Source organism: Oncorhynchus mykiss, chromosome 16 (assembly GCF_057628025.1).
Source record: "Oncorhynchus mykiss isolate SJ-2025 chromosome 16, ASM5762802v1, whole genome shotgun sequence".
NCBI classification, from domain to species: Eukaryota; Metazoa; Chordata; class Actinopteri; order Salmoniformes; family Salmonidae; genus Oncorhynchus; species Oncorhynchus mykiss.
The window spans coordinates 51,894,820-51,918,397 of record NC_143037.1 but is presented as its reverse complement, the minus strand read 5'-3'; the positions used below and the strand labels follow the sequence as shown (position 1 = coordinate 51,918,397).

Below are 23,578 nucleotides of genomic sequence, written 5' to 3'. Positions count from 1 at the left end.
TCAATACGGAGTGGCTCCACTCATGGCTGTAACTACAGGTTCGGAACTCGGTAATCTTTTCTAAAAGTATATATATATTTTGTACACAATTGTTTAAGCCCCATTCAGGAGCTTATGCTGTGCCTATAAATTACTGCTGTCCCGTCCATAGACACTCACTGCTGGCCGGTCCTGAAAAGTCTGCATGTCTGTTACATGACTGACGGTGATGAGGTCCAAGCAGAACACTTGAAGGTAACTTAAATATAATAGGTTCCAGTCCATTCATGCTCTATTACACAGTCACACTCCTGAGAAATGGTAACATCATGCTGGATTCGTTTATTTACAGTCGGCAGTATTGATTCATTATGTAAGGTGACTGACATGAATAAAATCTTCCACGAAAACGTCTGTTCGCACGCGAGACTATGCATCAGCTTTGCTTGGTGTTGCACTACTAGCTTGAGAGATTGCCAGCGGATTTATCCAACACAAAAGACAACCAGTGGGCTGTGTAACAAATCATGAATATCCTTCTATCTGGACATCTTTTGGTTGACATGCCAACCTAGTATTACACCTAGCTGGCCCATCCAAGCTTAAAGCAGATGGCTAACGTTAGCCAAGCTAGCTAGCAATCTTTCTTACCTGGACAAATGTTTCAATATTTGCTTTTTGATTATTCCTGCCATTGCGGTGTTGGTGAGAATAACCTAGCTAAACTATTTATTTGTATCTAGCTAGCGTATAGGCATATTCTCTTCACATTCCACTCCACCTCTCATCTTCAGCGAAATGAAAAACTACCCTTATTCACCACGGGTAATTTGTGTAATTGTATTTTTCCCATAAGACATAGCAAAGACATGCTTTGACACATATTGCGTTAGCGCCATCTGCTGGATTTATAACGAACAGCAAGAGATATAAAATATAACTGTTCAAAGAGACGGAAAACCTTATCGACCAGACAAATAAGTTATCATTTTCGTTTAATAGACCGTCATAAAATAAATGCACAGTCAATAGCATCAGCTCATAAAAATTGTTTTAAAAATGTTTACAAAAAAAACTGTTGATACAATGCTTCATCCGAATGGTACTGCCAACTAAAAACAGACCTTAATACGCCTCTATGTGAATGACAAAAACACATTCAACAACCTCCTCATATGTTCCTGTTTTGTCTTTAGCATGTGCCAAGACACCAAACTAACAAGGATGGGCAGGGAAAATTGGAATAAGCAGAGGGCATCATTATAAAATCTGTAGCATAATAAAAATGAAATCCATCCAGGGAAAATGGGTGGGAGGACAGCAAAGGCAAGATGACCAAAACAGTATTATGTAAAGTTAAGTCCTAGAGACAGATGTAGAGTGGGGAGGGATTTGCCAAAAGGTTAGTTCCACAGAATCTCTTACTCACCTTCAAATCTACTTGGTAGTTTGACATAAAATTAACAATGTTTCTACGATCAAGTGGCTAAATATAAGGGACTGTGGCACTTGTCAGCGACTTCATTAAATGCTTTAGACCAACTTAATCAACCATAGATTTCCCTAATCAAATGACTTTAGGGGAGAAGTGAGAACCTAAGATTTAGTGATCATGTGGAACAAACCCACAGTGTGTGTTTGAGGTAGGAGGGGAGAGTTTATCGGTCTGGCCGTGCCATCATTGGCCGCATCATCATTGGATGACCGGGAGGTCGCATCATGTGATGTCCAGGCATCATCTGCATTCGGCCACCCATTGGAGGTCGCATACCTGAGAATGAAGGAAAGAAAGCATTTACAGGTTATGGTTTGAGTCATTCCTGTTTTCAGATGATAGTATTTTGTTTTAGATGGTATGTTTTCTCAATACTGGCAAACTCCGAAGCACATTCGTCACTTGTTTGAGTCTATGTATGTACAGTGCATTCAGAAATGATGCAGACCCCTCAACTTTTTCCCAAATGTTGTAACGTTACAGCCTTATTCTAAAATGTATTAAATAATTGTTTTCCCTCATTCTACACAAAATACCCCATAATGACAATGCGAAAACAGGATTTTAGAAATGTTTGCAAATGTATTAAAAATAAAAAAACAAATACCCTATTTACATAAGTATTCAGACCCTTTGCTATGAGACTTGAAATTGGGCTCAGGTGCATCCTGTTTCATTAATCATCCTTGAGATTTTTCTACAACTTGGAGTTCACCTGTGGTAAATTCAATTGATTGGACATGATTTGGAAAAGGCACACACCTGTCTACACTACCAGTCAAAAGTTTGGACACCTACTCATTCAAGGGTTTTCCTTTATTCTTACTATTTTCTACACTGTCAAATTAATAGTAAAGACATCAAAACTATGAAATAACACATTTGGAATCATGAACCACCCTTAAAAGTTATATTTTGATTTATTTTAGATTTTTCAAAGAAGCTATCCTTTGCCTTGATGACAGCTTTGCACACGCTTGGCATTCTCTCAACCAGCTTCATCAGGAATTCTATTCTAACAGTCTTGAAGGAGTTCGCACACATGCTGAGCACTTCTTGGCTGCTTTTCCTTCACTCTGCAGTCCAACTCATCCCAAACTATCTCAATTGGGTTGAGGTCTGGTGATTGTGGAGGCCAGGTCATCCAATGCAGCACTCAATCACTATTCTTCTTGGTCAAATAGCCCTTACACAGCCTAGCCCCAGGCTGTTGAAAAACAAACGGATCGTCCCACTAAGCGCAAACCAGATGGGATGGTATTTCGCTGCAGAATGCTGTGGTAGCCATGTTGGTTAAGTGTGCCTTGATTTCTAAATAAATCACCCACATTGTCACCAGCAAAGCACCCCAACACCATCACACCACCTTCTCCATGCTTCACAGTGGGAACCACACATGCGGAGATCATCCGTTCACCTAATCTGCATCTCACAAAGACACGGCGGTTGGGACGAAAAATCTCACATTTGGACTCAGACCAAAAGGACAAATTTCCACCGGTCTAATGTCCATTGCTTGTGTTTCTTCGCCCAAGCAAGTCTCTTCTTATTGGTGTCCTTTAGTAGTGGTTTATTTGCAGCAATTTGACCATGAAGGAAGGCCTGATTCACGCAGTCTGTTACTTGAACTCGGAAGCATTTATTTGGGCTGCAATTTGAGGTTGGTAACTCTAATGAAGTATCCTCTACAGCAGAGCTAACTCTGGGTCTTCCTTTCCTGTGGCGGTCGTCATGAGAGGCAGTTTCTTCATAGCGCTTGATGGTTTTTGCGACTGCACTTTTAGAAACTTTCAAAGTTCTTGACATTTTCTGCATTGACTGACCTTCATGTCTTAAAGTAATGATGGACTGTCATTTCTCTTTGCTTATTTCAGCTGTTCTTTCCATAATATGGACTTGGTCTTTTACCAAATAGGGCTATCTTCTGTATACCACCCCTACCTTGTCACAACAACTGATTGGCTCAAATGTATTAAGGAAAGAAATTCCACAAATTAACAAGGCACACCTGTTAATTGAAATGCATTCCTGGTGACTACCTCATGAAGCTGGTTGAGAGAATGCCAAGAATGTGCAAAGCTGTCATCAAGGCAAAGGGTGGCTACTTTGAAGAATCTCAAATGTAAAATATATTTTGATATGATTAACACGTTTTTGGTTACTACATGATTCCATGGGTTATTTCATGGTTTTTATGTCTTCACTATTATTCTACAATGTAGAAAATAGTAAAAATAAAGAAAAACCCTTGAATGAGTAGGTGTCTCCTAACTTTTGACTGGTACTGTATAGAAGGTCCCACAGTTGACAGCACGTCAGAGAAAAAAACCCAAGCCATGCACTCTGCTCCAGAGTGCTCAGGATCTCAAACTGGGGCAAATGTTCACCTTCCAACAAGACAACGACCCTAAGCAGACAGCCAAGAAAACGCAGGAGTGGCTTCGGGACAAGTCTCAATGTCCTCGAGTGGCCCAGCCAGAGCCAGGACTAAAACCCGATGTAACATCTCTGGAGAGACCTGAAAATAGCTGTGCCGTGATGCTCGCCATCCAACCTGGCAGAGCTTGAGAGGATCTGAAGAGAAGAATGGGAGAACCTCCCCAAATACAGGTGTGCCAAGCTTGTAGCGTCATACCCAATAAGACTCGAGGCTGTAATCGCTGCCGAAGTTGCTTCAACAAAGTACTGAGTAAAGGGTCGGAATACTTATGCAAATGTGATATTTCCATTTTAGCTTTGCCATTATGAGCTATTGTGTGTAGATTGCTGAGAAAAATGTTTTATTTAATACATTTTAGAATAAGGCTGTAACATAACAAAATGTTGAAAAAAGTCAAGGGGTCTGACTACTTTCTGAATGCACTGTACGTTACAGAAATAACAGTTTGAGGTTATCCTACCTGGACCACCCATCATTCCAGGTGGGGGTGGTCCCATTCCACCCATCATGGGCATCATTGGAGGACCACCCATCTGGGGTGTTGGTAGCATCCCTGGACGTGGTGGGCCATCTATTCGTAAAACATCATTAACGACAACAACTACTAGGTAACTCAGACCTTTATGAGTAGCAAAATATTTGTATATAATGTCATTTTTGTAAATGAGTGGTAAGATTTACTCTCCAACTGAGGAATTTGGTCGAGCTTGGATGTGCTTTTCGCATACAAACAGAAATGTACATGGCACTTGTGCACTTACGGAGGTTTGGTGGAGGGATCATGGCACCCCCTGGAGGTGGGGCTCCTGGGAATGGTGTTGGGGGCATCTTCCCTTGTTGGAAGGCAGCAGCTAAGAGAAACCAAATTTGTTAGAACTCCTGACATATTAGCCCTCCGGCCCCTTTTCACCTAGGATGGTTATCGTGGCCGAAACACGTCAAGGTAACAAAGACAGGTCAAAGTATGTATTTTTCTTGTGTTACTCACTTGTTTTGTCAATGAGGCTCTGTGCTTGTTCTTCCATCCATTTCTGGTAATAGTCTTTTACATTTTCTTTGTGTTTGCGGCCACTGCAGTGTGTTTTCCTCACAGAGGGCTACCAAACACATTACAGTCATCAATGTACATTGGACACAATGTTGACCTTGCAACAATCTGAATATACAGTAAGGCTAGAGAAGAAACTCATCATATACAGCTTCAAGACAGAATCAACCACATGCAATCAGTAAACACTTCTACTACCAATATTGTGCAGACTTACCGAGTCATGAGTTAGGTAAGTGTCACAGTAGTCACAATAAAACCTGATGGATAAACAGACATTGAGCACTAGATCAACTTGATCAGTGTGGGCAAAACCAGAGTATATACTTCAGCTGTCATAATAAAACCAAATCAATGTAAGATCAGGGAGCAAAACAGGAACGCTATGAATGATGCTACACTTCCTTCACAGCCAATAGAGTTGAAGCTCTGGCTGAAGCCGATTGAATTAGCTAACTGACTTCCATTAGATATACATGTCCAGTGTTCATTAAGGTAAAATAGCTTCAAAATAGATTAAATATGCAACTGAGAGACACAAGATAAAACACTTACTTCGGCATTTCGATCAGCCTAGCTTACACCAAACGTCGAAAACCCCTTTCACTTTACCGGAAGTCTAAGTAAACAACGACTGCTTTAAGATGAGAAGGAGACGCGTCCTCGTTAGGGTCCGCATAATAACTGCAGCGCCACCTCCCTCCACTATCGGTATTGCAAATAATGCAAATTCGGGTACAGAATCTGAGAATCAATGTCTTATAAATTGTATGACACATTTCTGTATTGACCATTTGGCATTACATGTTGTGAGTACTGTATGCATCCATAAGAAATCATTTTGTAGTGCAAAAAGTTATTCTGAGATGATAATGCGCAGCACGTCTGCAATGTAGGCGACCTGAAACGCCAACCGTGGTTTAGTTCAAGAGGGTCGGCCTGAGCTGGCGCAGCGCGGACTCGATGACAAAATATAGCGTGTATCTGTTGTGTTCACCACCTGTTGTTTGATAGTTGCAGCTTAATTACAGATTAATTGATCTATTACGAAAACTAAAACAAATAGTTGACCGTTTTAGGTGTGACCTCCGAGTTGGCAGATTATTTCGCCGACCCTCGTGAATTGGCCATGGGTTGACGTATGCTGCGATCAAAACAACTGGAAACTCGGAAATATCCGACTTCCAAATTCAATTCGTTCACGGTAACTGGGATCTCTGGGGGAAAAAACGAGCTCCAACTGGGAAACATATTTTGAACGGTCATCCAACTCGGAATTCCAACTCGGGAACCTTCGTAGAGTTTCGACTTTCCGACCTGAAAATTACTGACGTCATGATTTGAAGTCTTGTTTGTTCGGAATTCTCAGTTGTCTTGAACGCACCATTATGCCGCGTTCAAAACAATTAGGATTTCGGCAAATACGAGGTTAAAACATGACATCAGTGATCTTCAGGTCGGAAAGTCTGAGCGATAGAAAGAGGCCCAAGTTCCCGATGTGGAATTGCGAGTTTGATGACCGTTTTAAATAAACAAAAATCCCAGTCGGAGCTCGTTTTTTCCCCGAGTTCCCGGTTGTTTTGAACGCACTGACCTCGGAGATTTCCGAGTTCCCTGTTGGTTTGAACGCGGCATCAGTCGTAGATTTGTCACTGTCATGCGCATTTGGGTTGTTGTTTAGTTTTTTTTATGACAGGTTGAGGCCTCGGACTAAATTAGGAAAGGTACCCTGTCCCTTGTCAGGGAAATCCGCGATGGAGGGCATGGAATTGGATCTGGACCCGGAGCTTATGCAGAAATTCAGCTGCATGGGCACCACCGATAAAGACATCCTCATAGCCGAGTTTCAGAGACTGCTTGGGTTTCAACTGAACCCCGCTGGATGCGCCTTCTTCCTGGACATGACCAATTGGTGAGCTCGGGGACTTGTGGCCTCTCTGTGTTTGCTAATGCTAACTTAGATAGCTAGGGAGAGGATTGAGCTAGTTAGTTAGCTGTATGACAGATAGTCAGCCAACAATTTGTTTGTGATTTTCTTTTTATTTACAATTCAACGAGCAAAAAATATTATTTTGTGTCTTAGATGTAAAATGTAATTAATTGGATTGTCATTTGGATTGCTAGCTAACTGGCTAATTAGCTACAGCCAGGATAGTCCTTCCTTCAATGAAAAATCATTGACAGGTGTGGGTCTATTTACGATCATTCTATAACGTTATTGTGGAACGTGTAAATTTCATATCTTTATTTTGTACAGCTATGTTACCGTCATACTAATTATAATGTCTGGAGAGGGTCTTGAGTTAACGTTGAATTAAGTAATCTTTAGCAAGAGTAGTCATATCTAGCTAGGCAAATACAACCAATGAGGCTCGTTTGTCCACTCTGATTTTCTTTTTCAGCAATACATTTCTTTCCACATGAAAGTGTCCAGGCATCACAAGACCACGGTCTGGGTCACAACAAGGTTCCAAGCATAGAATTATAATACTAGAAGGAACATAATTGTTATTATGACCTAGGTCACAATAAGGTTCAATGCATGATTTGTTATTATGACATCATAAAAGATCAAGTGGTTAGGGAGAGTATAGATCAGCCATGGTCTGCCAGTGCTGTGATAAAATTAATTGTTTTACAATATCTTATTGTTATATGCACAGCATGTTTGTTAGCCAGCCAGTTTAAAGGTGTAACATGCAGAAATTGCTCCGCCATTTCCTGGTTGCTAAAATGCTAATAGTTAAATTAGTAGTAGCCAAATTTCAATATACAGTGCCTTGCGAAAGTATTCGGCCCCCTTGAACTTTGTGACCTTTTGCCACATTTCAGGCTTCAAACATAAAGATATAAAACTGTATTTTTTTGTGAAGAATCAACAACAAGTGTGACACAATCATGAAGTGGAACGACATTTATTGGATATTTCAAACTCTTTTAACAAATCAAAAACTGAAAAATTGGGCGTGCAAAATTATTCAGCCCCTTTACTTTCAGTGCAGCAAACTCTCTCCAGAAGTTCAGTGAGGATCTCTGAATGATCCAATGTTGACCTAAATGACTAATGATGATAAATGCAATCCACCTGTGTGTAATCAAGTCTCTGTATAAATGCACCTGCACTGTGATAGTCTCAGAGGTCCGTTAAAAGCGCAGAGAGCATCATGAAGAACAAGGAACACACCAGGCAGGTCCGAGATACTGTTGTGAAGAAGTTTAAAGCCGGATTTGGATACAAAAAGATTTCCCAAGCTTTAAACATCCCAAGGAGCACTGTGCAAGCGATAATATTGAAATGGAAGGAGTATCAGACCACTGCAAATCTACCAAGACCTGGCCGTCCCTCTAAACTTTCAGCTCATACAAGGAGAAGACTGATCAGAGATGCAGCCAAGAGGCCCATGATCACTCTGGATGAACTGCAGAGATCTACAGCTGAGGTGGGAGACTCTGTCCATAGGACAACAATCAGTCGTATATTGCACAAATCTGGCCTTTATGGAAGAGTGGCAAGAAGAAAGCCATTTCTTAAAGATATCCATAAAAAGTGTCGTTTAAAGTTTGCCACAAGCCACCTGGGAGACACACCAAACATGTGGAAGAAGGTGCTCTGGTCAGATGAAACCAAAATTGAACTTTTTGGCAACAATGCAAAACGTTATGTTTGGCGTAAAAGCAACGCAGCTCATCACACTGAACACACCATCCCCACTGTCAAATATGGTGGTGGTAGCATCATGGTTTGGGCCTGTTTTTCTTCAGCAGGGACAGGGAAGATGGTTAAAATTGATGGGAAGATGGATGGAGCCAAATACAGGACCATTCTGGAAGAAAACCTGATGGAGTCTGCAAAAGACCTGAGACTGGGACGGAGATTTGTCTTCCAACAAGACAATGATCCAAAACATAAAGCAAAATCTACAATGGAATGGTTCAAAAATAAACATATCCAGGTGTTAGAATGGCCAAGTCAAAGTCCAGACCTGAATCCAATCGGGAGTCTGTGGAAAGAACTGAAAACTGCTGTTCACAAATGCTCTCCATCCAACCTCACTGAGCTCGAGCTGTTTTGCAAGGAGGAATGGGAAAAAAATTCAGTCTCTCGATGTGCAAAACTGATAGAGACATACCCCAAGCGACTTACAGCTGTAATCGCAGCAAAAGGTGGCGCTACAAAGTATTAACTTAAGGGGGCTGAATAATTTTGCACGTCCAATTTTTCAGTTTTTGATTTGTTAAAAAAGTTTTAAATATCCAATAAATGTCGTTCCACTTCATGATTGTGTCCCACTTGTTGTTGATTCTTCACAAAAAATACAGTTTTATATCTTTATGTTTGAAGCCTGAAATGTGGCAAAAGGTCGCAAAGTTCAAGGGGGCCGAATACTTTCGCAAGGCACTGTATGTAACAAAAGAAGCAGTCACTATGTAGAGAATCATTCTACCATTTAAACCGCTGTGAAATATTTTTTCCATAACCAACATTTTTTAAATTATTATTCAGCTGTTTGAAACTGGTGTTCAAAGCCAAAAGTAAAATACCCCCAAAAACTAAACTTAAGAATGGGTGGCATAGAAATAGCATACATAGAACATATCTTCCGCTTCTTGGACTTGCTTTCAATGAGTGACAGATCTATAACCCACTTTTTTTATGTGAATTTGGTAGTTGCCCAAAAAGTTACATATTGTGGATTTAAGGCTGTGTCTAGACTTGAAAGTTCATGCAGCTTTAGTATTCTGATCAGAGTTCTGATCATGGAATTCCAAATGTATCATGCATCTACAACTACATTTAAATGTCCCCCGTGCCCACAGTGTGTCCGGATTCCCTTTTTCAAATGCCAGTATGCATTCTACAAACATTGGAGTAGGCAAAATATGATAACACAACATAATAGTTTGGCCTACAAACTATTATGACCCATCTATGGAAAGGTGAGTTTTTCATGAAGACGTTCATGTCGGTTGCTCAAAGACACCCACAAGACTCGCCTGAAGATGAACAGTAAGTGTATATTTAGCATTTGTGAAATTATGTTTATGTGATATGAAAGTAAAGGGCTTTGTTTCTTGAACTATATCACAATTGAGAATCGTTTCACATTTAGATTTGAGTGTTTTCTGCCAGAGCCAGTCTACCTTTGGATTACTCCATTTATGGTCTATCTACATATATTTTAGATGTCAAAGTTAGACCTATAAATAGTTTATACAATCATTTTAGGGTGACAATAATTATATTGCACACTCTATCACATGCCTTTATTTTCCTGCGTAAGTAAAGCAGGAAATGCATCTCCAATGCCTCTACTGCCATTCATTCCAATTAGACTGGTTTGGATTTCTCCCTGACCACCACAATGGCTTCCATTTTCATACCATTCTGGAACTTTTGAGGGGTTATGACATAGTACTTGAATAGGATCTCTATGGTTCCAAGATCCTCCTTTAGATCATGGGCACGTGCTGCAGTCAGCATGTGGTGCAGTCAGCATGTTGTGCAGTTCAAGTTTCACATGCAGCAATGTTGCAGGTGGAAGGTTTGCCCTCACACAGCAGTGTTCTGCTGTGGAAACGTTTCACAAATTGTTTATTAATGCAACTATGTACACAATACACATATCTCTTAGTCGTTCGTCCTTAGTAATGTTACTGGACAGTTTATCTTCCATGGTTGTGAACGTTATAACTCCATTCATTGACTATTACATTTGTACAGTTTTGCGTCGCTATTGACTATGGCTAGTTAACTAACAACATACTACTGCATCGTGGCAAATGGGCATTCGAAGGCCTTGATTTGTAATCACGTGAGACTATGTATTTGCACTGTCTAAAATGTGGAACTGCTGCACTCACATATGACAGTAGGTATATTGCTGTACATTCAGCTTGCAGCATTTCTGTAGTGTTGCTCTGAGGAACATGCATAATTCTAATGGTCAATGTCCACTAAAATACATCTGGCCAAATTGTATGAGCAAGGAACATTTTGAAAGGGACTAAAAAAACATTCTCAGAGAATGTAATTCCTGTTGACCAGCTTGTTAGTTAGTAAAAGCCTTTAGGGGTGGTGGATCAGTGGGCTTGGCTTCAGTGGGCTTGGCTCCCTGTCCTTATCAGAGTGTGTCAGGGGGAGGGATCCAAGAAGCAATACAAGTTACCACGGCAGTGGAAATTTTAAATTAAAGGCACAAGATTTCACCTTTGACTTACTGACTTGACTTAAACCATTTTATTCCATGAGGAGCATAGGTTATCCATAAATCATCTCCACGCACTCTGTTTTTGGCCAGTTCCTCAAGATTGGTCCTTTAAAACCCCCCTATAGTCGATGTCCATGCCCCCGCATAATAAAACAATCCCCATTTAAAAATCCATCAGTTTAAGCTAGATATATCGGTTTTTGCATTGGATGTGTCTCAATCCACCGCATCTGCCAATGTCGCACTTCCGCATCTGCGGTGAAAGGTGACAGCTAGAGTGGTGTTTGTCAGACCATGAGACATCCCGGAAATCAGTCTTCTCACAAAATCGTCTGTAACGTCCGAATGGTTTGGCCTAGAAAAACCTCTCTATGGAAAGATGACTGTTGCAACTGTTCTGCCTGCGACTATGGAACCCTGACCTGTTCACCGGACGTGCTACCTGTCCCAGACCTGCTGTTTTCAACTCTCTAGAGACAGCAGGAGCAGTAGAGATACTCTCAATGATCGGCTATGAAAAGCCAACTGACATTTACTCCTGAGGTGCTGACTTGTTGCACCCTCGACAACTACTGTGATTATTATTATTTGACCATGCTGGTCATTTATGAACATTTGAACATATTGGCCATGTTCTGTTATAATCTCCACCCGGCACAGCCAGAAGAGGACTGGCCATAGCCTGGTTCCTCTCTAGGTTTCTTCCTAGTTTTGGGCCTTTCTAGGGAGTTTTTCCTAGCCACCGTCCTTCTGCACCTGCATTGCTTTAGGCTGGGTTTCTGTACAGCACTTTGATATATCAGCTGATGTAAGCAGAGCTATATAAATCAATTTGATTTGACTCTCACCAACACGATGGTGTTCTCAGTTTTGCTCTACAGTGGGCTTGGCTCCACTGTAGAGTCCCAAGCATCTGTCTGTAGTGTCCGAACAGTTTGGGCTACACACTAATACACCTCTGTGCAAAGGCGAGACTCTCACAAACACGTACAGTACCAGTCAAAAGTTTGGACACCTACTCATTCAAGGGTTTTTCTTTATTTTTATATTTTCTACATTGATGTCTTCACTTTTATTCTACATTCAAAACTATTAAATAACACATATGGAATCATGTAGTAACCAGTTACCTCTGCTGCAGAGGATAAGTTCATTAGAGTTAATTGCACCTCAGATTGCAGCCCAAATAAATGCTTCATAGAGTTCAAGTAACAGACACATCTCAAAATCAACTGTTCAGAGAAGACTTCGTGAATCAGGCCTTCCTTCATGGTCAAATTGCCGTTTAAGAAACCACTACTAAAGGACACCAATAAGAAGAAGAGACTTCCTTGTGCCAAGAAACACAAGCAATGGACATTGGACCGGTGGAAATCTGCCCTTTTTGTTTTGATGATTCCAAATGTGAGATTTTTGGTTCCAACTGCCGTGTCTTTGTGAGACGCAAAGTAAGTGAACGGATGATCACCGCATGTGTGGTTCCCATCGTGAAGCATGGAAAAAGAAAAGCAGCCAACAAGTGCTCAACATATGTGGGAACTCCTTCAAGACTGTTGGAAAAGCATTCCAGGTGAAGCTGATTGTGAGAATGCCAAGAGTGTGCAAAGCTGTCATCAAGGCAAAGAGCTACTTTGAAGAATCTCAAATATTAAATATATTTTGATGTTTAACACTTAATATTTGGTCACTACATGATTCCATGTGTTATTTAATAGTTTTGATGTCTTCTACAATGTAGAAAATAGTCCAAATAAAGAGAAACCCTGGAATGAGTAGGTGTGTCCAAATTTTTGACTAGTACTGTACGTGTTTTGCTCTAGGACGCCCACAGGCATCACAAAAGTCGTCTGAAGGCCGCCCGGTACCAGTTGAAAAATGGAATGAAAGTGTATATATGAAGAGTGTTTTTAGTGCCAACATTAAATACATGTAAAAACATTTTTTAAATAAATTCAAAGCTGATCTTTCTTATATCTCTCAGATAAACTTCCTTTTTAGATTTTTTTTTTGGGGGGGACTATCTGTTAAATGTTGTGAATTTACTATGCAATGTGTTTGTATGGGCTAATAGCAGTAGGCCAAATTTTAAGTTTTTAATCAAATATTTTTTTTTATGTACTTCAAGGGGTCTTATTAAAATTCAAGACAGGGTTTAGTCTGTAGATTAAAGTTGCAATATGCAGAAATCGTTCTGCCATTTCATGGTTGCAGAAATATGGATAGTTTGACTAATTTCAGTTTACATGACAAAACAAGCAATGTGTAGAGAATCATTGTGCCATCTTAACCGCTGTGAGAAATATATTTTCAATAACCAAACATGTTGTATTTTCAGCTGTTTGAAGCTGGTGTACAAAACCGACTGTAAAAGACGCAAAAACAAAACTGTGCAACGCAAGACAAAAAAATTACAAAGGTTTGAGTGAGAGGACTAACTGGTGTCCAAATGGCCACACACCTCTCCCAAAGTGTGCACAGTTCCTGAGTAATTTCAATGCACTTTTGAATCAAAGAGTATTCAACTATGAGGTTCTTTTCTTTTTTAGCTCTCTTAGCTGTGCCGTTTTAGGAACTAAAACAAGTACACTTATAGTTGTTTTTATTTGGAACACAATCCTGCATCCCCGCCATAACATTTATGTTGCTGTTTATCCAATCTAAAAACAACCCATTTATAAATTGCAATCTGGGTTAGGTGGGCATCATTTGAAAGCTTGTTCTATTGCCAACATGACTAACTAATAATTAATTCACATAGGATTTGTGGTATGTTGCCTGAAAAATAATTGGGCAATGTAAATATGGTCCCCTTTCAAACAGCCACATTTTTACCACATTCTTATTGGCATTCGCCTTTTATATCACAATTTCTTGCTGCCACTAACCGGTCATCACTCTAGCTACCGCAAAGTCATGAACCCCGCCTATTTATAAAATGTATCTTCTTAACATCAGATTTTTTACTTAACCACACTTCTAACCTTATTTTTAACCCTAACCTTAAATTAAGACCAAAAAGCGTTGTTGGACTGTCAACTACGGGACCTTATCTAGACAGGTGTGTGCTTTTCCAAATCATGTCCAATCAGTTGAATTTACCACAGGTGGTCTCCAATCACGTTGTAGAAACATCAAGGATGACCAATGGAATAAGGATGCACCTGAGCTCAATTTTGAGTCTCATAACAAAGGGTTTGAATACTTATGTAAATAAGGTATTTCTGGTTTTAATTTAATACAAAAGCAAACATTTCAAAACCTGTTTTCACTGTGTAATAATGGGGTATTGTGTGTAGATTTCAAAAAATTATATTTAGTCCATTTTAGAATAAGGCTGTAACAAAATTTGGAAAAAGTCAATGGGTAGGAATACTTTCCGAAGGCACTCCACCAGTCAGGCCTTTATGGTATGTGTCCAGACTGAAGCCACTCCTCAGTAAAACGCACATGACAGCCCGCTTGGAGTTTGCCAAAAGGTACCTAAAGGACTGACCATGGGAAACAAGATTGAACTATTTGGCCTGAAAGCCAAGTGTCACGTCTGGATGAAACCTGGCACCATCCCTACGGTGAAGCATGGTGGTGGCTGCATCATGTTGTGGGGATGTTTTTCAGCGGTAGGGATTGGGAAAGTAGTCAGGATCGAGGGAAAGCAAAGAGATCAGAGAGATCCTTGGTTAAAACCTGCTCCAGAGCGCTCAGGACCTCAGACTGGGGCGAAGGTTCACCTTTCAACAGGAAATTGAACCTAAGCACACAGCCAAGACAATGCAAGAGTGACTTCAGGACAAGTCTCTGAATGTCCTTGAGTGGCCCAGCTAGAGCCCGGACTTGAACCCGATCGAACATCTCTGGACAGACCTGAAAATAGCTGTGCAGTGACGCTCACCATCCAACCTGACAGAGCTTGAGAGGATCTGCAGAGAAGAATGGGAGAACCTCTCCAAATACAGGTGCGCCAAGCTTGTAGCGTCAAACCCAAAAAGACTTGGCTGTAATCGCTACCAAAGGTGCTTCAACAAAGTACTGAGTAACGGTTCTGAACACTTATGTAAATATGATGTTGTTTTTATTTATATATATATATATACACACACACACACAGTTGAATTCAGAGGTTTACATACACCTTGACCAAATACATTTAATCTCAGTTTTTCACAATTCCTGACATTTAATCCTAGTAAAAATTCCCTGTATTAGGTCAGTTAGGATCACCACTTTATTAAGAAGGTGAAATGTCAATATTAGTAGAGAGAATTCTTTATTTCAGCTTTTAGTTCTTTCATCACATTCCCAGTGGGTCAGATGTTTACATATTAATTTCCTTTTAAATTGTTTAACTTGGGTCAAAATCTTTCGGGTAGCCTTCCACAAGCTTCCCGCAATAAGTTGGGGGAATTTTGGCTCATTCCCCCTGACAGAGCTGGTGTAACTGAGTCAGGTTTGTAGGCCTCCTTGCTCATGCACACTTTTTCAGTTCTAGCCAAACATGTTCTATGGGATTAAGATCAGGGCTTTGTGATGGCCCCTCCAATACATTGACTTTGTTGTCCTTAAGCCATTTTCCACAACTTTGGAAGTATGCTTGGGGTCATTGTCCATTTGGAAGACCCATTTGAGACCAAGCTTTAACTTCCTGACTGATGTCTTGAGATGTTGCTTCAAAATATCCTCAACATTTTCCTTCCTCATGATGCCATTCATTTTGTGAAGTCCACCAAGTCCCTCCTGCAGCAAAGCACCCCACAACATGATGCTGCCACCCCCATGCTTCATGGTTGGGATGGTGTTTTTCGGCTTGCAAGCCTCCCCCTTTTTCCTCCAAACATAACGATGGTCATTATGGCCAAACAATTGTATTTTTGTTTCATCAGACCAAAGGACATTTCTCCAAGAAGTAGGATCTTTGTCCCCATGTGCAGTTGCAAACCGTAGTCTGGCTTTTTTATGGCGGTTTTGGAGCAGTGGCTTCTTCCTTGCTGAGCGGCCTTTCAGGTTATGTCGATATAGGACTCGTTTTACTGTGGATATAGATACTTTGTACCTGTTTCCTCCAGCGTCTTCACATGGTTCTTTGCTGTTGTTCTGGGATTGATTTCCACTTTTCGCACCAAAGTACGTTCATCTCTTTGAGACAGAACACGTCTCCATCCTGAGCGGTATGATGGCTGTGTGGTCCCATGGTGTTTATACTTGCGTACTATTGTTTGTACAGATAAACGTGATACCTTCAGGCATTTGTAAATTGCTCCCAAGGATGAACCAGACTTGTGGAGGTCTACAAAAAAAATTCTGAGGTCTTGGCTGATTTCTTTTGATTTTCACATGATGTCAAGCAAAGAGGCACTGCGTTTGAAGGTAGGCCTTGAAATTCATCCACAGGTACACCTCCAATTGACTCAGGCTAATTGACATCATTTGTCACGGCTTTAGAAGCTTCTGATATCATTTTCTGGAATTTTCCAAGCTGTTTAAAGGCACAGTCAACTTAGTGTATCTAAACTTCTGACCCACTGGTATTGTGATTCAGTGAAATAATATGTCTGTCAACAATTGTTGGAAAAATGACTTGTGTCATACACAAAGTAGATGTCCTAACCGACTTCCCAAAACTAGTTTGTTAACAAGAAATTTGTGGAGTGGTTGAAACACTTAGGTTGGAGACTATTTTATTTATTTATTTATTTGTTTATATATATATATTTATTATTATTATTTTTTTTTTAACATGTTTTTGCTTTGTCATTATGGGGTATTGTGTGTAAATTGATGAAAAAGGCCAATATTCCTTGCTTAAACAGACAGATGTTTTTTTTGCCTTGAGCCGAGTATGAGGGGGCCTGAAGCGAAGAAAGTATATTTTAAAAAATCTATGGTTTGTATTAATTTGTTGTAGATATGTTACGAATTTGCACAACGTACACTACCGCTCAAAAGTTTGGGGTCAGTTAGAAATGTCCTTGTTTTTGAAAGAAAATAACTTATTCTAATGGACAAAAAAACATCAAATTGATTAGAAATATAGTGTAGACATTGTTAATGTTGTGTAAATTACTATTGTAGCTGGAAACGGCTGAATTATTTTAAAATATTTTTTTTTAGGAAATATCTACATAGTGGGCCTCTGTACGCCTATCAGCAACCATCACTCCTGTGTTTCAATGGCACGTTGTTAGCTAATCCAAGTTTATCATTTTTAAAGGCTAATTGGTCATTAGAAAACCCTTTTGCAATTAGCACAGCTGAAAACTGTTGTTCTGATGTAAAGAAGCGATAAAACTGGCCTTCTTTTGACTAGTTGAGTATCTGGAGCATCGACATTTGTGGGTTCGATTACAGGCTCAAAATGGACAGAAACAAAGAACTTTCTTCTGAAACTCGTCAGTCTATTCTTGTTCTGAGAAATGAAGGCTATTCCATGTGAGAAATTGCCAAGAAACTGAAGATCTCATACAACGCTGTGTACTACTCCCTTCACAGAACAGCGCAAACTGTCTCAAACCAGAATAGAAAAGGGAGTGGGAGGCCCCGGTGCACAACTGATCAAGAGGACAAGTACATCAGGGAGTCTAGTTTGAGAAACAGACGCCTCAAAAGTCCTCAACTGGTAGCTTCATTATATAGTACCCGCAAAACACCAGTCTCGACGTCAACAGTGAAGAGGCGACTCCGGGATGTTGGCCTTCTAGCCATTGTAGAGGAGTGGGACAACATTCCACAGGCCACAATCAACAGCCTGATCAACTCTATGTGAAGGAAATGTGTCTTGCTGCATGAGGCAAATGGTGGTCACACCAAATACAAACTGTTTTTCAGATCCACGCCCCTCTTTTTTTTGGTGTGTTTTTTAAAAAAAAATTTAATCTGTGACCAACAGATGTATATCTGTATTCCCAGTCATGTGAAATCCATAGATCAAGGCCTAATGAATTTGTTTCAATTTACTGATTTCCTTATATGAACTGTAACTCAGTAAAATCGTTGAAATTGTTGAGTTTTATATTTTTGTTCAGTATACTTTTAGTGTACCGGGTTTACTATGTTACGTCTAGTCTCTGAGACCAGGCTGAATTCAGGCACTTATGTGCCCAAATCTGCCAGTTTCAACCCATATAGGGGTATGTGTGTAACGGGTTAAGTTTTCTTCAAGCAAGCCTTCCTTTATTTTAAATATGATATTTTTGCTTGATTTCCCCCTCTTTTCAACCTCCACCCTTTGCACCAAAACGGGGATAGTTGTGTTCTACTAACTGATATCCATTTCTTTCCCCCATTTTTACGTCTCTCATAGGAACTTACAAGCAGCCATCGGAGCCTACTATGACTTTGAAAGCCCCAACATCAATGCACCATGCATGTCTTTTGTTGGGGATGTGACGATCGGTGAGGGGGAGTCTGTTCCCCCTGACACGCCATTCACTAAGACGTGGAGGATACAGAACACAGGTTGGTTGAAGTGAAAAGACCCTTTAGGAGCTGTGACTAAAATCACAACCTAACAAGCTACTGATCGTTACTGCGGCTGGCAATTGAGGTAATGGTTTATCAATTTCATCATGTGTAATTTGTTTGTTTGTCTCTCACAGGAGCAGAGTCATGGCCCCCCGGGGTATGTCTGAAGTATGTTGGAGGGGACCAATTTGGTCATGTGAACATGGTGATGGTGCGCTCATTAGACCCCCAGGAGATGGCTGATGTCAGTGTGCAGATGCGTAGCCCAGCGGCTCCTGGCATGTACCAGGGCCAGTGGAGGATGAGCACAGCCACAGGACTCTTCTATGGGGGTGAGAAACTTTATTTAGCAGTCAGCTGTTATAACTGTTTAGCACCGATTTTAATAAACCACCTATAAATGTATTTGTTTAAACCACTCAAACCTTTTTCACATCCTCTAGAAAGTATACTTTGATGTAACGTGTCTAATGTTGAATCCACCAAAGGCAATGCTTTCATCACTTGAATACATTGAAGGTTGTCGTGGAAATTTCCTCTATTTACCAAATCATGGGAGCAAACCACACACACAAGTCAGAGTTAGTTATAAAAGTCCATCTTTAATTATATGAGCTCTATCACAACCCTGTGACTCTCAGATCGATTCAGTGTCTAACCATGAATTCTCTGAGAGCCCCCTTACAATACAACTGAGTTCCTTTAATAGCAAAGACACACAGTCAGACAGCATAGACATAACTCATCGTTCAGCTTTGTCTCCTTTCCCAAACCCAGAACCATAAACCAATCCTCTATTACAACAGGCATATATCAAATTGTCATTTAGATACAACCCACTCTAAATACAAACTCCTGGACAAACTCACGGAGAGGAGGGTGAGGCTATAGTTTAAGATAGAAACAACACTGCAACCCTTCTTTCCCCACTAGAAAAGGTAGGGAGTAAAAGATATGTTTACACATGATGACACTTTGACCTCTCCCCTCTCAGCGGCCATGCAACTTAGTCTTGACATAGAACAGATACTTCAACCCTGCCCACAGTATTATACAAAAATACCATTCTGATGAGAATTAACTTACACACATTTGATAAATATAAAACATCTTACATATGTTACCAACAAATTCTGAATCTTCCCTAACAAGGTCTAATGCTTCTACTAGGTGTAGTTTTCTAAAACCTTTCCCTCGGTGTAGTGTTAACATTCTTCTCTCCCCACTGTAGATATGATCTGGGTGATCCTCAGCGTGGAGGTGGGAGGCCTCCTGGGTGTGACGCAGCAGCTGTCTTCCTTCCAGGCCGAGTTTAACACCCAGCCTGCCCGCAACGTGGAGGGAGACTACAACCCCTTTGCCTCTCCACAGAAACACGTCGGTAGCAACGAAAACAGTCACCGTGACGACAGCGGTCTCAAGGACCCCGCGGACACCTGGGAGGGTGGCCCGGACCAAATGCAGCAAGAGCAAAATGGACTGTCACAAAACTCTGTGAATATAGCAACAAACGGTCTCCAAAGCAACTTATCAGTAGTGACTTACAGCCAGGTAAGGCCTATATGGAGCAACAATAAACTTCTTAGGGATACACTTCAATGTTTAATATACTTTAGCTCATCAGTATAACCAAAACTTTGTATTTATTAATATTTTTCTATATCCACAAGATGTTTCTTTATTTTCCCCCACAGGGTATTCACGGACCCTATCCTTTTGGGCAGTCCTAAGACATGGGAAACATCGTCACAGCCAGGCAGCACTGTGTTCCTGGATTCACATCAACTAATGAGGGAGGATTACCTGTGGCTGGTGGAGTATCCTGAGATTCACATCAACTAATGAGGGAGGATTACCTGTGGCTGGTGGAGTATCCTGAGATTCACATCAACTAATGAGGGAGGATTACCTGTGGCTGGTGGAGTATCCTGAGATTCATATAAACATTTATGCAAAGTCCCACCTCCACTTTACCACAAAACAAACAGAAACCAGAAGACATAGCAGCTCTTTTCTGTCCCAGCATACGACTCAACCAACATCCCACATCCAGTGTATGCATGTGTGAATGCTAAGTTAAAAATGAGAGTGCTTAAAAATCTTTTTAAAAGCAATGAGAAGTTTTTTTTCTGATCTTTATTTTTTGATTTTAGTTGTCGTGTCTGAATGCAGTTGAGACTACAGTGTTGAAAGGAGTAGTGTGTGTCTGTTTGCGTGGGTGTGTGTGTTTGCGTGTGTTGTGCAACCTGAAAGAGACAGACTAGGGAGGAAAAGCCATTTATTTTGCGTACTGATCCTCTAGTTCCTAAACTGACTTAAAAATATATAATCTGTTCTCTTCTTACTTTTTTAGCCTAATTTCACAGTGTATACTTTTCAGGGACAGGAGAGTAATTCCACAAATTCAGCAGCCTGATATGCATGTATTGTTGTTGATGTTTTCTGGTAACATCAAATGAAGAACAGCTCATTCACATGCATTTCCTGTTCACTATTTGCTGTAGCTTCACTTTGATTATGTTACTCTGAAAGTTGAGCTACAGTATATCCATCCACTAGAGGGAGGTCTTTATCAAAATTGGAGTTGCCCAGTCCTGTAAAAAAAACACAAAAAAAAACATTAACTAACATTTACTCAAAGGATCCTCTATATCAGGGTCAATACATTGAAAGTAGATTTGTATCAGCACCCTGTAGGTTCAATTTGTTTTCATTTGTTCTGTTAGATTGCAAAAGTCCACATGTTGCAAACCCATGACGTTTCTGGCTTTTATTGTCTTGAGTTGAATGTATTTGCAGAATGTAGAGCTATGTTGTTTTGAAGCATCTTTGCTTATTTTGCCCAAAGATTTTATACATTTGCTTTGAAAAAGGCACAGCTTGATTAATGTTTTGCTAATGATCCTGGGCTTTGGAATAAACTGTTGAGAGAAAATTCTGAATTCACAATTAGTCTCCTCTTGCTCAGACATTAAAATGTTAAACAACTCGTTTGTTAAAATATTTGTTTGTACCAGCAGTCAATTCATTAGTCCCTCAAGAGTCTATGTAAAGAATGTGTGAAAGGTTCTGAACAGTTATCCTGAAAAGTACTTTTTCTCTCATGGCTAACTACCAGGAAGTTTGAAAAGACAGGCTGAGTGGGCAGGGTTGCTTTTATTCATGACCGACAACTAGCCTTGACTGACAGCTCTTTGAAATGCCTATGTCAAGCGACTTGGATGCAGTGAGCGGCGTTGCAATACAATTATCTCAAGCTAATTTGGTAATACATAAAGCAAATCGAACCACATTGAAATTGCATCGATGATATTTGTTTTGGCATGTCTCTTGTGATGCGGTTCACAGCAGCACTGACGGATGTGTTGGCCTGACAACTGCGTTGGCGTTTTAAACGACCCTTCCCACTCTTTTGTTCCATGCTGGGTGAAGACCTAGCTAGCCAGTAACACCAGACACAGATGAATGGGGAAACGTGTCTTTTCCACAGATGAATAGGGTAGACTTTTAATTATATTTGCTGACACCCTACAGTAAAATGTTGGCACCAGTAGAGTAGCTATCTAGCTATATAAACTAAGCCCCTCCAAACACACTTTTGCCGATGTTGGTTTGAAGGTGGTACTTATTTAAATTAGGTAAGACAGTATCATGTTACCATTAGTGTATTAAAATTAGAGTTAAAGTGATGTCCTCTTAATAATGAATCCAAGTGTTTGACATGGGGGAGCGGACCAGTAACTTTATGATCAAACTTTATCATTGTAAAAGCAACAGTCATTTTTCATACTTTGGTCATCATACTTTGATCTGGTTTCATCCAAATATCATTCAATTTCATGAAAAACATGATTTTGACTGTTCAAGACCTTTTAAGTTACTTGCACTAACTGGCTAATCTCTATGCACTGAGTAGTTACCTATCGCTTCTTTTACTATGGCCAGTTGTCTTTATGCTTCAGTTTCATGCCTGGAAGGCTACATGACTTTTTATCTTGTATTTGTTATATTTCCATCTGCAACTAGTGAAGACTTTGACAACCTGGCTACCGAGATGACCTTTTTCAAATATTCACTTTACATAGGGGGGAGTAGGACAACAAACAGCAGCACACTCATTTACCCCCCAGGGATGACTGTGTACTATGAAAATGTCACAGCAGTATCATTGTCCAGAACCACACCTCTTGTCATGGTTGATCTGCCTAGGTAACAGCATTTGGAAATATCTTGGATCAATTGCATGTGCTCTTGAAACTTATGAAGCATGGTAATGACAAACGTTTCTCCTCGTCTTAAAAACAGATGAATACACTGCCCTCTAATCTCCCTGGTTGTGTCTCATATCGCCCCCAATTCCCTTTTTATAGTTCCCTTACTATATAGGGAATAGGGTACAATACCATTTGGGACACATCCCCATTTTTATCTTTTTCATTTACAATTGGATGTCATGTATGTAATGAGTGATACGTTTGCTTTTTTTTTGGTATGGTAGATTTTCAGGGGTCAGAGTGGTGAATGGATGACTTGGTGCTAGAGTTCTACAGCAGCACATTTATGAGACAAAGTCAGAGCAAAGAAATGAAAGCCCTTTTTCTGTATGTTTGAATGAACCTTTGTATAATTAAATTATCACTGAAAACCAAATGCTGGCCGTTTTCTCCATGGTCTTTATTTTTTACATTATCTTGCGTTCACTAGTTTTGCAGTCACTGCAGTAATACATTTCTCTCCAGATGTCATTTTTTAAACGGATGAGATTGAATCATGCACTCGACACAAAAAAACATGTATTTATTATGTACAGGTAGTGGAAATGGATGCCTGTAACATTTACTAAGCAAGCAACTTAAGAATGAATAACTTGTTTCATTAACTAACTTCTCCTCTACTAATGTCAATAAGCTCTCCAAATCCAAATCATTGTTCAGGTTCCCACAACATTATAT

General features: G+C 40.2%; 3 protein-coding genes across 4 annotated transcripts in view; 1 reads left to right on the top strand and 2 right to left on the bottom strand.

Annotated features, from left to right (window-relative positions):
- Window positions 1–832, bottom strand: part of LOC110492182 (bridge-like lipid transfer protein family member 3A) — a 47,300-nt gene extending 46,468 nt beyond the window's left edge. For both annotated transcript variants that reach the window (XM_021566270.3, XM_090203202.1), the window contains exon 1: window positions 631–832. In XM_021566270.3, the coding sequence (XP_021421945.2) occupies window positions 631–674 (44 nt within the window). In that variant the 5' untranslated portion in view covers window positions 675–832. The remainder of the gene's footprint in view (window positions 1–630) is intronic.
- A 126-nt stretch (window positions 833–958) lies between these two features.
- Window positions 959–5,583, bottom strand: ru1c (U1 small nuclear ribonucleoprotein C). The gene is given in 6 exon segments (NM_001165069.1): window positions 959–1,750; window positions 4,375–4,485; window positions 4,676–4,765; window positions 4,903–5,011; window positions 5,180–5,222; window positions 5,518–5,583. Coding segments are annotated over 6 exon segments (474 nt in total). The 5' UTR covers window positions 5,526–5,583; the 3' UTR covers window positions 959–1,637.
- A 660-nt stretch (window positions 5,584–6,243) lies between these two features.
- LOC110492187 (protein ILRUN) lies at window positions 6,244–23,276 on the top strand. Its single transcript, XM_021566279.3, has 5 exons — window positions 6,244–6,874; window positions 18,466–18,620; window positions 18,761–18,958; window positions 19,858–20,177; window positions 20,321–23,276. Exons 1-5 carry the CDS (start codon window positions 6,717–6,719, stop codon window positions 20,354–20,356), a joined length of 867 nt encoding a protein of 288 aa, XP_021421954.1. The 5' UTR covers window positions 6,244–6,716; the 3' UTR covers window positions 20,357–23,276.
- Window positions 23,277–23,578: the final 302 nt, after the last annotated feature.

What these genes read in the sequence shown, in the direction of transcription:
- LOC110492187 (XM_021566279.3), top strand. Translation starts at nt 6,717, where the DNA reads ATGGAGGGCATGGAATTGGATCTGGACCCGGAGCTTATGCAGAAATTC. An exon ending in TTCCTGGACATGACCAATTG is followed by an intron (nt 6,875 to 18,465) that starts GTGAGCTCGGGG and finishes CGTCTCTCATAG; the next exon opens with GAACTTACAAGCAGCCATCG. An exon ending in CACAGGACTCTTCTATGGGG is followed by an intron (nt 18,959 to 19,857) that starts GTGAGAAACTTT and finishes TCCCCACTGTAG; the next exon opens with ATATGATCTGGGTGATCCTC.